Source organism: Podarcis bocagei (assembly GCF_964188305.1).
Source record: "Podarcis bocagei genome assembly, chromosome: 8".
Lineage (NCBI taxonomy): Eukaryota > Metazoa > Chordata > Lepidosauria > Squamata > Lacertidae > Podarcis > Podarcis bocagei.
Genome location: NC_138133.1, coordinates 88306629 through 88324199, shown reverse-complemented (window position 1 = coordinate 88324199; position 17571 = coordinate 88306629). Strand labels below are relative to the sequence as shown.

At 42.4% G+C, this 17571-nt stretch overlaps 1 protein-coding gene across 1 annotated transcript in view; it reads left to right on the top strand.

Annotated features, from left to right (window-relative positions):
- TSNARE1 (t-SNARE domain containing 1) overlaps positions 1-17571 on the top strand; it is a 352037-nt gene that overhangs the window by 154760 nt on the left and 179706 nt on the right. Inside the window, exons 5-7 of the mRNA XM_081205110.1 lie at positions 4043-4133; positions 13250-13324; positions 15280-15336. Coding sequence (XP_081061236.1) covers positions 4043-4133; positions 13250-13324; positions 15280-15336 — 223 coding nt within the window. The remainder of the gene's footprint in view (positions 1-4042; positions 4134-13249; positions 13325-15279; positions 15337-17571) is intronic.

The window sequence follows — 17571 nt, the reverse complement described above, 5'->3', positions numbered from 1 at the left end:
AAAGGTCAGCACCAACACTTGATGAAGATAGGGGGAGAGATAATAGGTTTGTTGGAAATGGGAACATACTTGCACTGTACTGGAATCTGAAGGTTCCAGATTCCCTTGAACCACGTATGGTGTGCGAGGTGATAGATAAGATAAGAATCTTTATTTGCGTCAGCCATCGGCCATAGCAATAAAACAACAATACGACACACAAAGAATAAAACTAAAAAGTCAATTATATAAAATACATTTTAGGGGACGACAAAATAATAGTAGCAAAACATAACAATAATAATAGTAAAATCCTAGGAGAGGAATCTGGGCGACGACGCTAATGTCACTCAGGTAGCAGCTCTCAATCTCATTGCTCTCTCGACAAATTTGGCAACCTTCTCTGTTGTCGAGCCGTTCTGGTCGGCCAGGAGTGAGAACAGCTTGGCTTCGCAAGAGTGGCCCGGGATGGCAGACAGGAGCGGCGCGATGGTCTCGTCCCTGAGATCTTTATATAGGGAGCAAGACAAGAGGACGTGTGACACAGTCTCCACGCAGCCAGCTCCACAGGGGCAGAGCCGGTTCTCAAATGAAGTTCCTTGATATCTACCTTCAAGAACAGCCGAGGGTAACATATTTAGTCTGGCCAGTGTGAAGGCCCGTCTGAGTTTTGGAATGGTTAAGGTAGACAAATAAGGTGCCCGAAAATCAAAGTGGGAGGGGGGCAGATAAGCGTACCAAGCACTAAATTTCTTAATATAGGCCAGATTATTTTGCTGCTCAATATCCTTCATGCGCTGATCAATAATAGTTTTTGCCTTGGGGAGACCCATTTTCAGGAGATGCTGTGCTTGGAGACCACATATAAGTAGTTTTTGATGCACTACTTTGGACCACCGACTTCTATGTGCATCTCGTGCTACTAGAGGTAGTAGTCCGGATGGGTTTAAATTTAAGCGAAGCCAATAGTTAAATGTTCTTAACCAGGTTCGGGTTTCGACGGAGAGGAGGCCAGTCTCCAGCCGTAGAGCCGCATTTGGTGCGCATGGTGGAACGGCTAGAATCTGTCTTAAGAATTTAGACTGGACCGTTTCAAGTGTGCGGCAATGATTTCCTGTCCAGATTTGGGCCCCGTAGAGTAATTGCGCCAAGGGTTTTGCTTGAAAGACCTCCAGAGCTGCTGGGATATGTCTGCCCCCTTTCGTAAAGTAAAAGCGAGACAGTATTTTGGCGCTTTGAGATGCTTTTTCCCTAGCATATTTATGATGGGCCTCCCAGGCCCCTGTTGACTGGAAAACCACTCCTAGGTATTTGAAAATTTTGACCTGTTCTATTGGCTGATTGTCCATCTCCCATCTATGATGTCTGTGTCTCCTAGCGAAGACCATCACTTTGGTTTTTTGGTGATTAACCACCAATTGATCTCTCCTGCAGTAGGCTGAGAATTCTCTTAGTAGCCTTTTGAGGCCTACTTTAGTTCGTGATAAGAGAACCGCGTCGTCCGCATAGAGGAGTACTGAAATTGGTTTTTCGGCCAGTTTGGGGGCATGAAACTCCGGGGATGTTAGGTATTTGACCATGTCGTTTATATATAAGTTGAATAAGGCCGGTGCTAAAATACAGCCCTGCTTGACTCCTTTGGTGGCTGGTACAGGGCCAATTAGTTGTCCATTTACTGAGGTTCTTACATATAACTTGGAGTCTTTATATAGGCTTTTTATCAAGAATAGTAATCTTTTATCAATGTTGGTAACATTGAGTTTAGCCCAAAGTTTGACTCGTGAGATCGAGTCAAAGGCCGCCTTCAGGTCAATAAATGCTGCGTATAGAATCCCACGTGTTTTATTGGCGTATTTATCAATGAGATGTGCTAATATGAAACAATGGTCTATTGTTGTTCTGCCCTGTCTGAAGCCGGCTTGCTCCTCTGCCAGAACTGCCTCCGTTTCCATCCAGTCAATTAGTTTGATGTGGAGGTGTTTGGCATACAATTTGCTGGGGATAGTAAGGAGGCTAATGGGTCTATAGCTCGCTGGATCTGCCATAGGACCCTTTTTGTAGATTGGGATGATTACTGCCTCTGTCCAGCAGCCAGGGATTATGCCTGTTGAATTGATGTATGTGAATATTGACGCCATTATAGGAGCCCACCAACTGATGTTGTTCTTCATGAGCTCTGCTGGAATGTGGTCTATGCCCGGGGCTTTGTTGTTTTTCAGTTGGGCAATTAGGTTCCCCACCTCCTCTATGGAGACAGGAGGCCAATATGGTAAGTTCTCAGAGTAGGCACTTGGATCATTGTTCTGAGCTTTGTCGTCGAAGAAGAGGGTTTGGAAATATTTCATCCACTCCTGGGGTTCTACAGTACATGTGGGTGTGCGAGGTGAAATTAAGCTATGATGGAACATGAACAAAGTGACTGCTGGAAAGAAACACAACTGTGATTTTCCAGTGCATTTCAACTTTGAGGTCAATCCCACCTGCAGGGTAGTCCTTGCAACTTAAATCAGGGGCTGTGGAACCTATGGCGTTCCCGATATCATTGTACTCCAACTCCCAGCATGGCCAATGGTCAGGGATTAATGGAGCTGGGAGGCTGGTATGATGCTCTGGTGGGTATATTTTGTGTAACTGTGTCCTGTATCAAGTGTCCTCTAAGGAGAAATGTCTGCTTACTTTCTGTGCTTTCTTAAGGTGTAAGTGGAACATCTCTTTTCACAGTTTAAAGGATTATCAGGAGTAGGGGATTGGCTCCGTGTGTTTCCTTTGAGTCCAGTTCCCCCTGCCCATTACCTTCCAGTTGTGAAATTTAACAGCTGCAAGCTGGTTGTTGTTATGCTTCAATCTGCACTACAGGAATCGTGAATTCATCATTCTGGTCTATAAGATACGAGAGTGCATTTATATTTTCCCCAACAGTCTGATCATTCAGAGTGAAATTCCCAGGTGTCAAAAAAGGTTATTTATGTATGCTACTACTGCGCGGCGCTGTGGGTTAAACCACAGAGCCTAGGACATGCCAATCAGAAGGTCGGCAGTTCAAATCCCCACGATGGGGTGAGCTCCCGTTGCTCGGTTCCTGCTCATCCCAACCTAGCAGTTTGAAAGCACGTCAAAGTGCAAGTACATAAATAGGTACCGCTCCGGCGGGAAGATAAATGGTGTTTCCGTGTGCTGCTCTGGTTCGCCAGAAGTGGCTTAGTCATGCTGGCCACATGACTCGGAAGCTGTACGGCGGCTCCCTCAGCCAATATAGCGAGATGAATTCCCCAACCCCAGAGTCGGTCACGACTGGACCTAATGGTCAGGGGTCTCTTTACCTTTACCTTTACTACTGCAGCCCGTATTTTGTTAGCCCCAAAATGGAAAACGAGTGAGGTCCCAACCAAGGAAGAATGGCAACTTAAGCTGACAGAATATGCTCTGCTTGCAGACTTAACATATACAATAAGAGAACAAGAAGAACATACGTTTAGAGAAGATTGGAAAATGTCTGTTGAATATATGGGAAATAATAGTGCGCAGCTGAAAATGTTGGCAGCATTAAGATGAATTCAACAGTGTAAATAAGTTTTGATGGATGCAATAATGAACTACTGAATGGTTCAGTTTTTGTAAAATATGCAGGGATTTATGATATGTAAAATGAACCATGGAAAGAGAAGAAGGGAAGTCATTGATATTTTAAGGATGTTAAGATGAGTATTTTAATTTGTAAAACAGAAAATTTAATAAAAATGAGAGAGTGAGAGAGAGTGTGTGCATTTGTAGCTGTGTACAAATGTTTACCTTTAAAGCATGGGTTTTCATTATAGTTTGTAGTTGTTAGTTTCACTAACAAAATGTTCAGGGGGAGAGACCCCAAGCTCCACAGCTCAGGAGCATTAATTGGCATTAACTGGCGCACCCAATATCGATGTGAAAGTAGAGCACTGGCAAAGGTTGACACTTATGTTTCCAGGGATGGCTTTCTAAAGAACTATTGATTATTATTATTGCTGCTAAGTCATTGACCTCTTTCTTTCTTTCTTTCTTTCTTTCTTTCTTTCTTTCTTTCTTTAAGGCACACGACTCAACAAGAGACCAACAAAACCATCACAACATGCACAAATGCCATCCGACAGCTGTCTGAGATCATCAGAGGTTCTTCAAGGGTAAGTGGCCTTTGAAATGGTTTCTGACAAAGTTGTGGAGGGTGACAGCACAGTCCTATGGCTGCAAAACCCAGGAAAAATGGAAACTCCATAAAGGAGCTGGAAGGGGAAAGCAAAGGGGTTGTAGTCAAAAGAGATCTTTATTGATCCAGCGCATTTCAGATCCTTTGAATTTCTTATGCATAGGAAAGGAAGAGGCAGCACAACTAGATGCTAAATCTCTGTTTCTATGAATGTACCCAAAGGAGGACCAATAGGCTCTCTTTGAACTATCCCATTACTTTTTGTTTTGAATCCTATGTATGCCTTACTCAGAAGTAAGTCCCGTTGAGTGGGATTTACTCACAAGTTAGTGTACACTAGACTGCAGACTCATCCATATTTTTTGAAACATCTTTTTTATTTTTAAAAAAGGCAGGAGGCTTCCCTGTGATTTTTTTCTTCTAAGGTTCCTTGTTTTAAGTCATGCTCTCCTAATAATGAACAGTTTCCAAGATTCCTGGTTTTATTTCTGTATCTGGCCACAATTTTTGCACAACAGCATTCATGTTAAAAAGTAACTAAATTTAAATAACACTTTGGAGTGTAGAGACTTAAGCAGCAGAACCTGTACATTTAATTGCACCTAGAGAGACAGAGAGAGAAAGCCTGTTGAGTTATAGCCAACTAAGTTCTACCTTGAGTAGATCCATTGAAATGAATGGACCTGTAAGTCATATCCATCACTTTTAATGGATCTGCTCTGAATATATTTAATATTGGATACAAGCCATTGATTTAAACTTCAAGCAGTTCATTTGAAATGGAACACGGAAGCATCAAACATTGAAAAATGGCAGAAGTAACAGGAATTTGGGACATCCATGTTTAGATCTCCTAGTTTTTCATTTGTTTTTAATTCTAATAGGCAGCTGGATTGGGACTGCATGACAGTTCCCAAATCCTTTCGAAGTTTCTGTTTTCCTCATTAGGAAATGTTTACAAGTGCACAGTTCTGCATTATGATATCTTAAGATGCCAAGGCAGTAACTGCTCAGCATCTTAAAAAAACCTAGACAACATCTTAAAAAGTAGAGACATCACCTTGCCAACAAAAGTCCGTATAGTAAAAGCTATGGTTTTCCTAGTAGTGATGTATGGAAGTGAAAGCTGGACCATAAAGAAGGCTGATCACCGAAGAATTGATGCTTTTGAATTATGGTGCTGGAGGAGACTGCAAGAAGATCAAAATTATCCATTCTGAAGGAAATCAGCCCTGGATGCTCACTGGAAGGACAGATCCTGAAGCTGAGGCTCCAATACTTTGGCCACTTCATGAGAAGAGAAGACTCCCTGGAAAAGATGTTGGGAAAGATGGAGGGCACAAGGAGAAGGGGACAACAGAGGACGAGATGGTTGGATAGTGTTCTCAAAGCTACCAGCATGAGTTTGGCCAAACTGCGGGAGGCAGTGGAAGAAGTGCCTGGCGTGCTCTGGTCCATGGGGTCATGAAGAGTCGGACACGACTAAACGACTAAACAACAACAACAAATCTTAAGATGTCAAGGCAGTAACTGCTCAGCCCTAGTAAGGCTATTTAGGGTTCAACTGCTACTGTGCTGCGCCAGTTTGGTAGATGTTTTATGGTACAATTACATCCAGGCCAGATCCATACACTAGATCATGCTTTACATTGTAAGTTGTGTGTGTGAGAGAGAGATAAATCAATCAACAATGCTTTAAGCAGCCACTCCAGGTTTCTATTCCGGACATGTGTAACAATGTCTTCTGTGAGCAGACAGCTTTTGGAGGTCTTAAAAAGAGAAGAGCAATGGCTTTATCAATGGGAAGAGAGCAAAACGATGAATTCCATCCTCCATTCCACCCCTGGAAAAAGGAGCTAGGTCCATGTGGCTCAGATCAGGTGACCCTTGTGGGAAAAAATAATTTAAATATGGAGATGGGGGTTGTGTGGAAAGCATGAAATTTAGGGACTGAGATCATCAGTACCATCGTCTTCATCTGTTTATGCGCCTGCCACTTTTCTACTAAATTGTGCTCAAATGGCCTGCAGTATATCAAATGAGCAATATATAACAATTCAGAATATATTAGAAACAATTATATTCATACATACAAAAAAATCAATCTGTGCAACCTTTGTTAAGCTAACCTAATTTAACAGCACAAACTAAGCAACACGCTATAAAACAATACCAATCTACCAATATAATTAAAGAACGGAAACTAAACAGAAGAGAACATGATCCCCATGCAAAAAGAGAAGAATATCGTTCAAAATATCATTCTGTTCCAGACCATGCATCTGTATAAAATATTTTGGTTGCAAGACTCAATCTTGAGCAACCTCCCGCAACTCATAGCCCTTGTGTGTTCAGCTTATTTCTCATATTCGTCTTATTCCAGGGAACCTTCAGAGTTCCTGAATGGATGCCTCTTTGGGGTGGAAAATCTAATTTCAATATTGAGGGTGTTCTGGCTAGTCTGTGCAGATATAGGACATGTCTCTCAAAACTGTGCAGTTAGTTGTAACCAGCAGACACCCTATCAAGATGGTGAGGAACATCAAAAGAACACGGTAGTTCATCCTAGTAGGGCTAGAATTTAAAGACTCAGTTACCAGGTCTTCCAGAATCCTATTCATAAACTCTGGGTCTGGGAACCAATTGCAGGGATTATTTTCATGTCAGGATTCTTGTATCTCAACATTTGGATGAATCGCTTCATTTCCCAAATCAAGGGCATCTGGATGAACGGAATTTTCCTGGACTGTGGTCAAAGTTTGGTGGCTGATAATGGAGTTTAGTGTCCCGTACAATGATTACCGGGGTGGAGCCAATCTATGATGGCAAGGACGTCCTGATGACCAGCACTGCAGTCTCATAACTGCACTGTTCCAAACTTAAAAATGGAAAGTGTAATGCTGGTGGTCAACAAAAGAAATTTAAAGACTCTCTCAAGGTTGGAGAGAGGTCCCTGTTAGATAGAGGCTAATTTGTACCAAGGGATGCGGGTGGCGCTGTGGGTTAAACCACAGAACCTAGGACTTGCTGATCAGAAGGTTGGTGGTTTGAATCCCTGCGATGGGGTGAGCTCCTATTGCTCGGTCCCAGCTCCTGCAAACCTAGCAGTTTGAAAGCACGTCAAAGTGCAAGTAGATAAATAGGTACCGCTCTGGCGGGAAGGTAAACGGCCTTTCTGGTTCGCCAGAAGCGGCTTAGTCGTGCTGGCCACATGACCCGGAAGCTGTATGCCGGCTCCCTCGGCCAATAAAGCGAGATGAGTGCTGCAACCCCAGAGTCGGCCACGACTGGACCTAATGGTCAGGGTCCCTTTACCTTTACCTAATTTGTACCAAATTCAACACAACAATTAAAGTGTACAACATCTTTTGCAAATGCAGCACCATTGCAAATTCATAAGGGCATTTTTTTCTTCTTCTCCAAATTGTGCAGCAGGCGATTGGATTATTAAGTTACCAAATGGAAGCTCGGGTGAAATAAAATGAAAGATTTCTTCTTGTGGTCTGTTATCAAGACGCAGGAAAATTGGCCGGAGACTTCCAGAGACGTTTTCTGTGGCGCAAATTGGGTCCAATGGGAAGTCAAATGAAGAGAGGGAGAGAATAGTTCCTGGTACTCTTATGTCATTACCATCAACACTGGCAGCACGGCAAAAACAAAACAAAATATAATTGGAGCAAGACCAGCTAGGAGAGAACATATATTTTTTTGCAAATAAATGAATTTTGAAAGTATGGTTTGCAGAAGAAGGAAATGTTAATATTCTGGTATGAGGAAGAAGTGTGGTCCTCTGTCTTGGCATTCCATAATAGCTTATGGAGCCTCCTACTAAATGTGTATAACAGATGTACAATCTTCCACTCTCCCCTCTTTCACCTGCATCACCCTGCTGCTGCAATAATTAAACCTACAAATTGTGATGTGAAACCTACAATCTTTCTCCCTCAGAACAAATGGCCCAAGTGGGTACCGGTTGCTGAGCCTCAATGTTCCTCTTGGGGAATTTCTGAATAGTGCTCCAAAACCTCTCTCTCATAAAGCTTCTGATATCATGAGACACCATCTGTTGATTTAGAGCTTTGCAGTCTATCCCTTCTGAATGCATTATGTTGTGTACTGTTTGTTTCATGTGCTTAGAGAGAGAAAGAGTGCAATGATTCTTCCCCAGAAGGATTTGCAAAGCCATCTGAGGGATGCTATGATAGTGCAGTGGTGGGAAACCTGTTTTCTTCTAATGCTGTTGGACTCCAGTGGCCACCACACCTGTCCAGGAACCATGTTGGCTGGAGCTTATAGGAGTTGGAGTCCAACAACATCCCTAGGCTTGAGCTTCAGGCTGTGTAGGATGCACCCAGATAGAGCTCTGCGAGTGCCGCTTTCTCCCGATTGAAGTGCAGAGTATTTGAGGACTAGGATATTCACAGGGAAACCAAAATGCTTGTTTACAAAATTATTATACTACCAACCTTGCTGTATGCTTGTGAAACATGGACCACTTATAAACGCCATCTCCAACTCCTCGAAAGATTCCATCAACGGGGTGTCTGAAAAATTCTACACATCACTTGGGAAGAAAGGGGAACTAATTCCAGGGTACTGGAAGAAGCAAATATCACCAGTGTCGAAGCAATGATTCTTCAACATCAACTTCGTTGGACTGGTCATGTTGTGCAGATGCCTGAAGTTCGTCTTCCAAAGCAACTACTCTATTCTGAACTTAAAAATGGAAAGCGTAATTCTGGTGGTCAACAAAAGAGGTTTAAAGACTCTCTCCAGGCAAATCTAAAGAAATGTAGTATAAGCACCAACAACTGGGAAACACTGGCCTGTGAGCGCTCCAATTGGAAAACAGCCTTTGCCAAAGATGTCATGGGCTTTGAAGACACTCAAACTCAGGACACAAGGGAGAAGAGGTGCTAAGAGGAAGGCATGCTTGGCAAACCCTCACCGTGATCAACTCCCACCTGGAAACCTACTGTGGAAGGACGTGTGGATCCAGAATGGGCCTCCACAGTCACTTACAGACTCACTGTTAAAGCTGTGTTCATGGAAGACATGGCTATGAGGGATCACCAAAGAAGAAGAAGAAGACCCAGATAGAACAGGTTGCACAACACAAGAGCTACCAAGCTGCAAGTTACTTACAGTTGTCATGATCCCTCTAGAGATGTGTTGGATGGGATGGTTGGATCAGGAGGAAAAGTGGAGGTCAAAGTGCTGGAGTCTTATGGCTCAAGAGAGGGTAAAAGCAGATTGGGAAAGGCTTCTTCAGGTCCCCAGGATGACCAGGAGTTAACCAAGAGAGAGACTGTAAGCCTGTGGTTCTCAGATTCTGCCCCCCACTTTGGGAATAAACATTTGCTCCTTCCACCCCAATTTTTTGTATATTTTTATTAGTTTTTTAACATAACATTTTCAACAATTATTAAACATACTTTTATATCTTATACAATTTTTTGACTTCCATCAATCACATCTGAAAATTTTCCAATCTTTTTCACTTAATTTACATTTCTTACTTTCACTATTACATTTAAATATCCTAACTGATATCTCTCTTCTTTCTGTAGTCCTACTAGCGTAATTTGTTGATTACAGTTGCTCTTCAAATAATTCATATACTTCCTCCAATCTGGTCCCGCAGGTTTCGAATCCTTCCTGTCATTTTGTCCAATTCTGCCTAGTCCATCCATCCTAATTTTTTAACTGATAAAAAAAAATGGAGGGTGGGGTGGAGAGAAAACAACTCTTAGTAGTGCTTGATTTCTAACATAGAACACAACTACTTTATAATATGAGCACGGTACATCAACGCAAAGAAGCCTTTCTCCTTTTTGATCTTTCACACTTGTTGGAGCTGAAAATCCCTGTCCCATATCTATCCACATTCTGCAAATAAGAAGTGTTACTTTGATGCTGTGCTATACGACACAATATTAGTAGTTCTATAGGTGGCCTGTTTTGCTGGGATGGCAGAGAGACGGGGACTTGGAAGGCCGCCATAGATAGTTCTATTCTGATTTGTGTTTGTTCTAGGAAGTTAGTTTAAACCGCTAAGAACTGCCGTGCGACATTTGGCGATCAGAATAAGCTCTCCATCGGATTTCACACATCTCCAAATGTAGCAACATAGTTCCCAACAGTTTGGATGTACCAAAATGGAGATTTAATTAAAATTGTTGAAACCCCAAGATAAGCACTTGTGTGAATAAACATATTTTGAGACTTAAAAACAAAATGAAGCGCAGAAATAGAATTGCATGTCAATATGGTTAAAAAAACAAACATGGGAGCCTGGATTGCTCCAGAAATAGACCTGCCCATCCTTAGTTTTAAAGAGGTTCTGGTTAGGCTGAAGCATAGCTGGTGCAGATGTTGATAAATACATCAGAATAATTGTGGTTTAATTGTGTCTCAAGCAACATGATGGAAGAGAGAACACAGTCGAAGCAGAGACTGGTTAATAATCCATAATTTGGAGACTGAGAACGTTATGAGTGCACCAGAACAGTGTTGTTGTGGGAAATGTTTTTGCAAATTAGATTAATTCCAGAGAATTAGAGCATGCAAACTAGCTCTGGCCCTGCGGTTGATGAGTTCTAACATGGCTCTTTGTGTTTGACAAGTCCTGTGATGAGATTTCCTGGGTTGCTATCCAAGACTGGATAATAGTTACAAATCATGGTAGGAAATGCATCTCTAAATTACAGATAATAGAAACCATCATCAGCATTGTCAGCCTGCTGAATCAATAGATCATTTTGTTTCCGCTTTGTTTGGTTTCTTTTCTTGCACTGTCAGATATCGATCTCCCCGCAGCAGCCGAATAAATAGCAATTTTCGAAAAACAAAACAAAAGCATTTTTATAATACATTGGCTAAGTAAAAAAAAAAAAAAGAAACTTTGAATGGCAATTCTTTAAGTTGTTTTCATTGCACAATGTAATTATTCAGCAAATTTTGCATATGTATCTACAGTGGTACCTCAGGCTAAGTACTTAATCCGTTCTGGAGGTCCATACTTAACCTGAAACTGTTCTTAACCTGAAGCACCACTTTAGCTAATGCGGCCTCCTGCTGCTGCTGCGCTGCCGGAGCACGATTTCTGTTCTCATTCTGAAGCAAAGTTCTTAACCTGAAGCACTATTTCTGGGTTAGCGGAGTCTGTAACCTGAAGCGTATGTAACCTGAGGTACCACTGTAGTTTTAATTCCCACTTTGCTGGGAGGAAACCATATAGTAGATGGCAAATGAGCTAGCAGTTACAAGAACATAAGAAGAAACAGCTGGATGCGGCCAAGAAAGGCAACAACAACAACAACAACAACAACAACAACAACAACAACAACATGAAACACAAGGAAACTCAAGGAGACCCTCTGGGGCAGGTTAGGTTGAAAGTGAGTGACTGGTCAATATGTCCAAGTCAGGATGTCCAAGTTAGGCCTCCCAGGTCCTAATCTGACACTCTATCTAACCACTATCCCACACTGGCTCTCTAGACAAGCATGCCACTCCCGGCCACTTTGGAATCAAGACTTCTTATTTGTCTTGCTTACAGCCATACTGTGAATGGCTTGTTTACCTTGTGTAGCACAAATGTATTCATCTTCTGATGCCTCATGGCAGAAAATATGTGTCTGATCAGTTTCCTTCAACGGTGATCATGCTTTACTTGCCAAGGTTCCCTGCCCTATTCAGCACCGGTGCAATGTAAATGAAATCAGTGTTTCTTCCCCATCTGTCTTCAGGAACGGCATCCTCTAAATGCATTCAGAAACAGCTTCGACAACGATTTGACACAATCTCTCTGCGAGCGCCATTCAGGCAATTGTGCTTTCGAGATTCTCCACAGTAGAGTTTCTTCAAGCTTCATAGAATGGAATTCCCTTGTGTGTGTGTTCACTCAGGAGCTGGAAAAGGAACAAAATAATGTGGTCCAGTTGCACAGTAACATCACTTCTTCACATACACACACACACACACGCACACACACACACTTGGTCCAGATAGGCCTATATGATGCCTCTCAATCATGGCTCAATTTAAAGTCAGTTTAAAATACACTTGCCAATAATAATGATTAAAAAAAAGATTGCTTTTGTTTATAAATCACTTCCCAGGAAGAATCTGAAAGCATTTTCGCATTACATTATTATTGTTGTTGTTTAGTCGTTTAGTCGTGTCCGACTCTTCGTGAGCCCATGGACCAGAGCACGCCAGGCACTCCTGTCTTACACTGCCTCCCGCAGTTTTGGTCAGACTCATGTTTGTAGCTTCAAGAACATTATTATTATTATTATTATTATTATTATTATTATTATTATTATACCACTCCTTGTGCAAAGGATAGCTTAGTTGTAGAGTATGAGACTCTTAATCTCAGGGTCATAGTTTTGAGCCCCAAGTTTGGGCAAAATGATTCCTGCATTGCAAGAGAGAGACTGGGATAGTGTGTGTGTGTGTGTGTGTGTGTGTGTGTGTGTGTGTTTAATAATTTTATAAGCTATGTGTCTTTGTTTCTTAACTTAATCCTTTAACATTGTTTTGTATGATTTGTGGTATTTTATGTATTGTGATTCGCTGCTATTTTTATCGATTATAGATGAGCGATTCTTTATTGTAATTAGTGTAAACTGTCTAATTATTACTTGCTGATGTTTAATTTTAGTGTTTACTTTTGGATTCCAATGCATTATTGCATATAGCTTTATTTGGTATAAGTTGTTTATTTTAAAGTTGTTGTGACTTTTTATATAGGATCTGATTATTACTATTAATGTTGATGTTTTGATATTAATTTTGTGTGTGTTGGAAGCCGCCCGGAGTGGCTGGGGCAACTCAGCCAGAGGGGCGGGGTATAATAATAATAATAATAATAATAATAATAATAATAATAATAGATGAATATTGGATGTGGTGAATTCTGTGCCATGCTGCAGCTTCAGCCTAATATCAGCCCAGTGCTAATGTAATAAGTTTGAGGGTCAAGGGGCCTTAAGAATTTACTATCTCTGGTTAAGTAGTGGCAGAAAAGCAATGCCCTGTTATCTGCTAATGATGCTTGTTGATCTTCTTGTTTATCTTGTGTAGCAAGAACGACTTCAGTTGGACCGGCTGAAGAACCAGCTCTCTGATGCCATTCAGCGATATGGAACGGTGCAAAAGGTGATTATGAGCCTGTATCTGAAAAAATAAATGAGCTGAGTTGGAATGGGTAGGAGTCCCTTTCCAGGGGGTTTCTGAGTGATCACAATATGATAACTTTACCCGGAGGGTTAAGAGGAAGGAGACGTGCAGAAAAGTCGGGACCAGAAACAAGCAGAGTGGTCTAAAAGTAGCCAAGAAGAGGCATCCGAGGCAGCATATTGGAGGCCAACAGTTCAGAGGGAGGTAAAAAGGTAAAGGGACCCCTGACCATTAGGTCCAGTTGCGGCCGACTCTGGGGTTGCGGCGCTCATCTTGCTTTATTGGCCGAGGGAGGCAGCGTACAGCTTCTAGGTCATGTGGCCAGCATGACTAAGCTGCTTCTGGCAAACCAGAGCAGCGCACGGAAACGGCGTTTACCTTCCTGCTCCGGTACCTATTTATCTACTTGCACTTTGACGTGCTTTCGTACTGCTAGGTTGGCAGGAGCAGGGACCGAGCAACAGGAGCTCACCCTGTCACAGGGATTCACAGTGCAAAGAAATGGCCAGGGATTTGAAATCTTCCTAAGACAGGAACTTGGCCTAAAAGAACCTCTCAACTTGGAAGCAAGTTGCTGAGATTGAAAGGCGAACTCCAAGGCGAAGGCTTTGCATAGGCAGGTAGAGAGCTGCCCTGATTCCCTGGCCTGCTTCATGTCACACTAAACCGTGGATTCACGCCAATGCATGGGCTGCTGGAGAAGAGGTCCTGGGTAGGTTTCAGCTCATAGTCTATTTGCCAAGCCAAGCTGGCGTTTAGCTGAATGAAGCGGAGTGGCAAAACAACATGGCCGGAGGGAGCGAAGCTAGTGAAATATCCTTCTCTGGAGCCTTCATAATCATGAAGATCACTCTGGCAATGAGGATCTTTTGTACATTTCCCAAATTTGGTCCCCTTTCTTAGTTCTTCATCTAACTCATCTCTGGCAACTACCTATGGTTCCACCTCAACAGAGTGTTGATCACTTTCCATTCTGCACGAACCTGTATATTATAGTATTTCTATTCCAATTCCTGCCAGAATTCTCCTTATTTCTTTAGGGTTGTGTCATTCTGCTTGCACAGAAGTCAGCAGAGATCCTCTCCCTCCTCTCCTCTTCCTTTCCCCCACAAAATCTCCTCCAGAGGATTGAGGAACACTCCAGAGCAGTTCAGGGAGTTCAGGGAGAGAAGAAGGGGACATCCCATTGCATGATTTGAACCCTAAGTGTACACCATTGGACACAGCCATGATTGTTTACACAATTATCAGACTTTTCCTCCAATGAGCTCAAGGTGGTACATGATTTTCCCCTTCCTCTTTTATCATTACAACATCCCAGTGAGGTAGGCTAGGCTGAGATGATGGCTGGCCCAAGGTCAATGCTTCTCACCTGTTGAGGCTTGAGCTGTTTTATTCCCTTCCTGATCATAAATTTGGATTGGCGTATCTGGAGAGAATGTATTCAATGACACCAGTCATTGGTGTCATTGAATACATTCTGCAATTCTCGTTTCTCTCGTTCAGCCACACATGTTCCATCAGAACCTACACAGGCGGTTTTCCACCTATATATTTATTTTTAATAAATTACAATATGCCAAAATTATCCATTGCATATTCCCCCTCCCTGAGTGGCCTGGTTGTGTCAGGGAGCTGTTGTTGAGTGGCAAATTGCTATTTCACCACACTTGGGGCTGTCACTTTTTAAATGCATGCTTTGCTTTTGATAACCCTGTCGCCCTTGAAGTTAAAGTTACTTCTGATTTCTCAAAAGGCCTACCCTTTCAAAGCACTCCCCCCCTTTCCTAAATTATAGGGTTAGCTCATCCCCCAATATTCCTTTCTCTCTCTCTGTCTGTGTGTGTGCGCGCGCGTGCATGCGTGCATACACACACACACAAGTTTCTAATGCAATTCAGTTCTGACCACTAATTCTGTTATTGTATTTCCAGAAAATCGCCGAGAAGTCAAAAGCTCTGCTTCCCAAGGGACAGGGTAATAGGAAGCAGGTAAGCGTAGAATTTGTTCAATGCATTTTGAACCAATATGCCAACCTCTAATTTTCTTCTTGGTATCACGCACCAAATGTTTAGCAAGGTGCAAAACATCTCGTTGAAATCCCTCCCTTCTCCTGCATTGCAAGGACTTCCAGATTTTTTTATCCCTCTCTGTATCATCTTGACCTGCAAACTAATGAAAGTGGGTGTGTGGGTGTGGATTATTTGAACCATAGAACCTGGTGGATAGTCCTCCTAGGTCCTCCTCCAGAAGAGGCTGGGGAGAAGGCCAAATTGTTGGAGCCCACCAGCTTTGGAAAGATGGGTTGGGTCTCTTTCGTGGCATTTTTGGTCGTTCTGTGTGAGCTCTGTGGGTGAAGCTGAGCCCAGAGGTCTTTATAGTTATAACTATGAAGTCTTTATAATTTGCAACACATAGAATAGCTGCAAACTTCAATAAGATGTGGCAATGACCACCATTTTAGGCAGCTTTAACTCAGGTAGTGTAAGGCTCATACTCACCAACATTTCTCAGATGAATATAGGGACATTTCTCACTCCCCCACACAACTGATCCTCCTTGATCCACCCCCATTTTTAGTGTCCCCCATAAAAGGAATTCCTATCAGAAGAAGGGTGCATGCTATCACCACTGCACCAATAGGACACAGCAAACACACCCTCTACCGCCCTGAGAAAATCCCAGTTTTATTTTATTTTATTCTTTGGTAGATTTACAAAAAGGAAACACACACAGCAATCAATTTTGGAAAGGGGCAAAATTAGACACGGATGCACAAAGCTGCTATTATTATTATTATTATTATTATTATTATTATTATTATTATTATTATTATTCCCCACCCATCTGACTGGGTTGCCCCAGCCACTCTGGGACACTTCCAACAAATATAAAAGCATAACAAAACATCAAACATTAAAAACTACCCTATACAGGGCTGCCTTCAGATGTCTTCTAAAAGTTGTATAGTTCTTTATCTCCTTGACATCTGAAGGGAGGCCATTCCACAGGGCGGGCTCCACTACTGAGAAAGCCCTCTGCCTGGTTCTTTGTAACCTCACTTCTCACAGTGGGAGTACCACCAGAAGAACCTTGGAGCTGGACCTCAGTGTCTGGACTCAGCGATGGGGGTGGAGATGTTCCTTCAGGTATACTGGGCCAAGGCCATTTGGGGCTTTAAAGTTCAGCACCAACACTTTGAATTGTGCTCAGAAACATACTGGAAGCCAGTGAAGATCTTTTAGGACCGGTGTTATATGGTCCTTGCAGCCGCTCCCAGTCACCAGTCTAGCTGCCGCATTTTGTATTAGTTGTAGTTTCTGAGTCACCTTCAAAGGTAGCCCCACGCAGAGTGCATTGCAATAGTCTAAGCAGGAGATAATAAATTTAATACTTATAGTTAACATAATATAGGGTGAAGATGCTTACTGTTGAATGACATAACCTCCTGCAACATGAAGCCACGCCAGATCTTTGAGGATGGTGTGGTGTTAAGTAGATCCAGCGTGTTCTGGATAGGATAGGAATTGTAGTCCAAAAACAGACCCATATATCCTGTTGCCCCTGTTAAAGGTAGCAGTGCTTTTGACTACCAGATGCTGGGAAAGCGCTCTTGTGTTTGCATCCTGCTTGTGGCGTTCCAGTTGAAAGAAAATAAATAAATACATGTGGGTTCTTTTCTGTTGAGACTTTTAAAAAAGGATTCCATCTCTGTGCCTTTATGCTTTTCCATGCATGCCCATCTGCATCCATTATCCATTCTTGATTTCCCATTTTTTATATATATTTTCCCTCTTCCTTCCTCCGCAAAGCAAAATAAAGCAAGGGAACTGAAGGCTTTGAAAGCTGCCGTTAATGCACCATTACTGTTGATTTTATTTTCTCTCATGTACAACAGCCAGGGACTTTGCAAAGCACAGCTCCCCACAGCACCAGTAATTTTGGTGCATTGTGCATCTATTGAAGCAGTAAAGTTAACATCCTGTTTAACAAATGCAAGAGTCCACATTTATTCTGAGGTGGGAGACAGCTTGCCGTTCCTTGGAGACTGTGAGCCTTAATATCTCTCCACCGGTGTTCATGAAATGTATTGCTTTTTCACACAATGGGGGGGGGGGAGTTGGGTTCGTTTGTGTCATAATAGGTCCCAGCTGGTCCCTGGACTGAAAAGGACCAATTGATATCACTCGAGAGATGGACTGAAGACAGATGTTGAACAGTTTGCC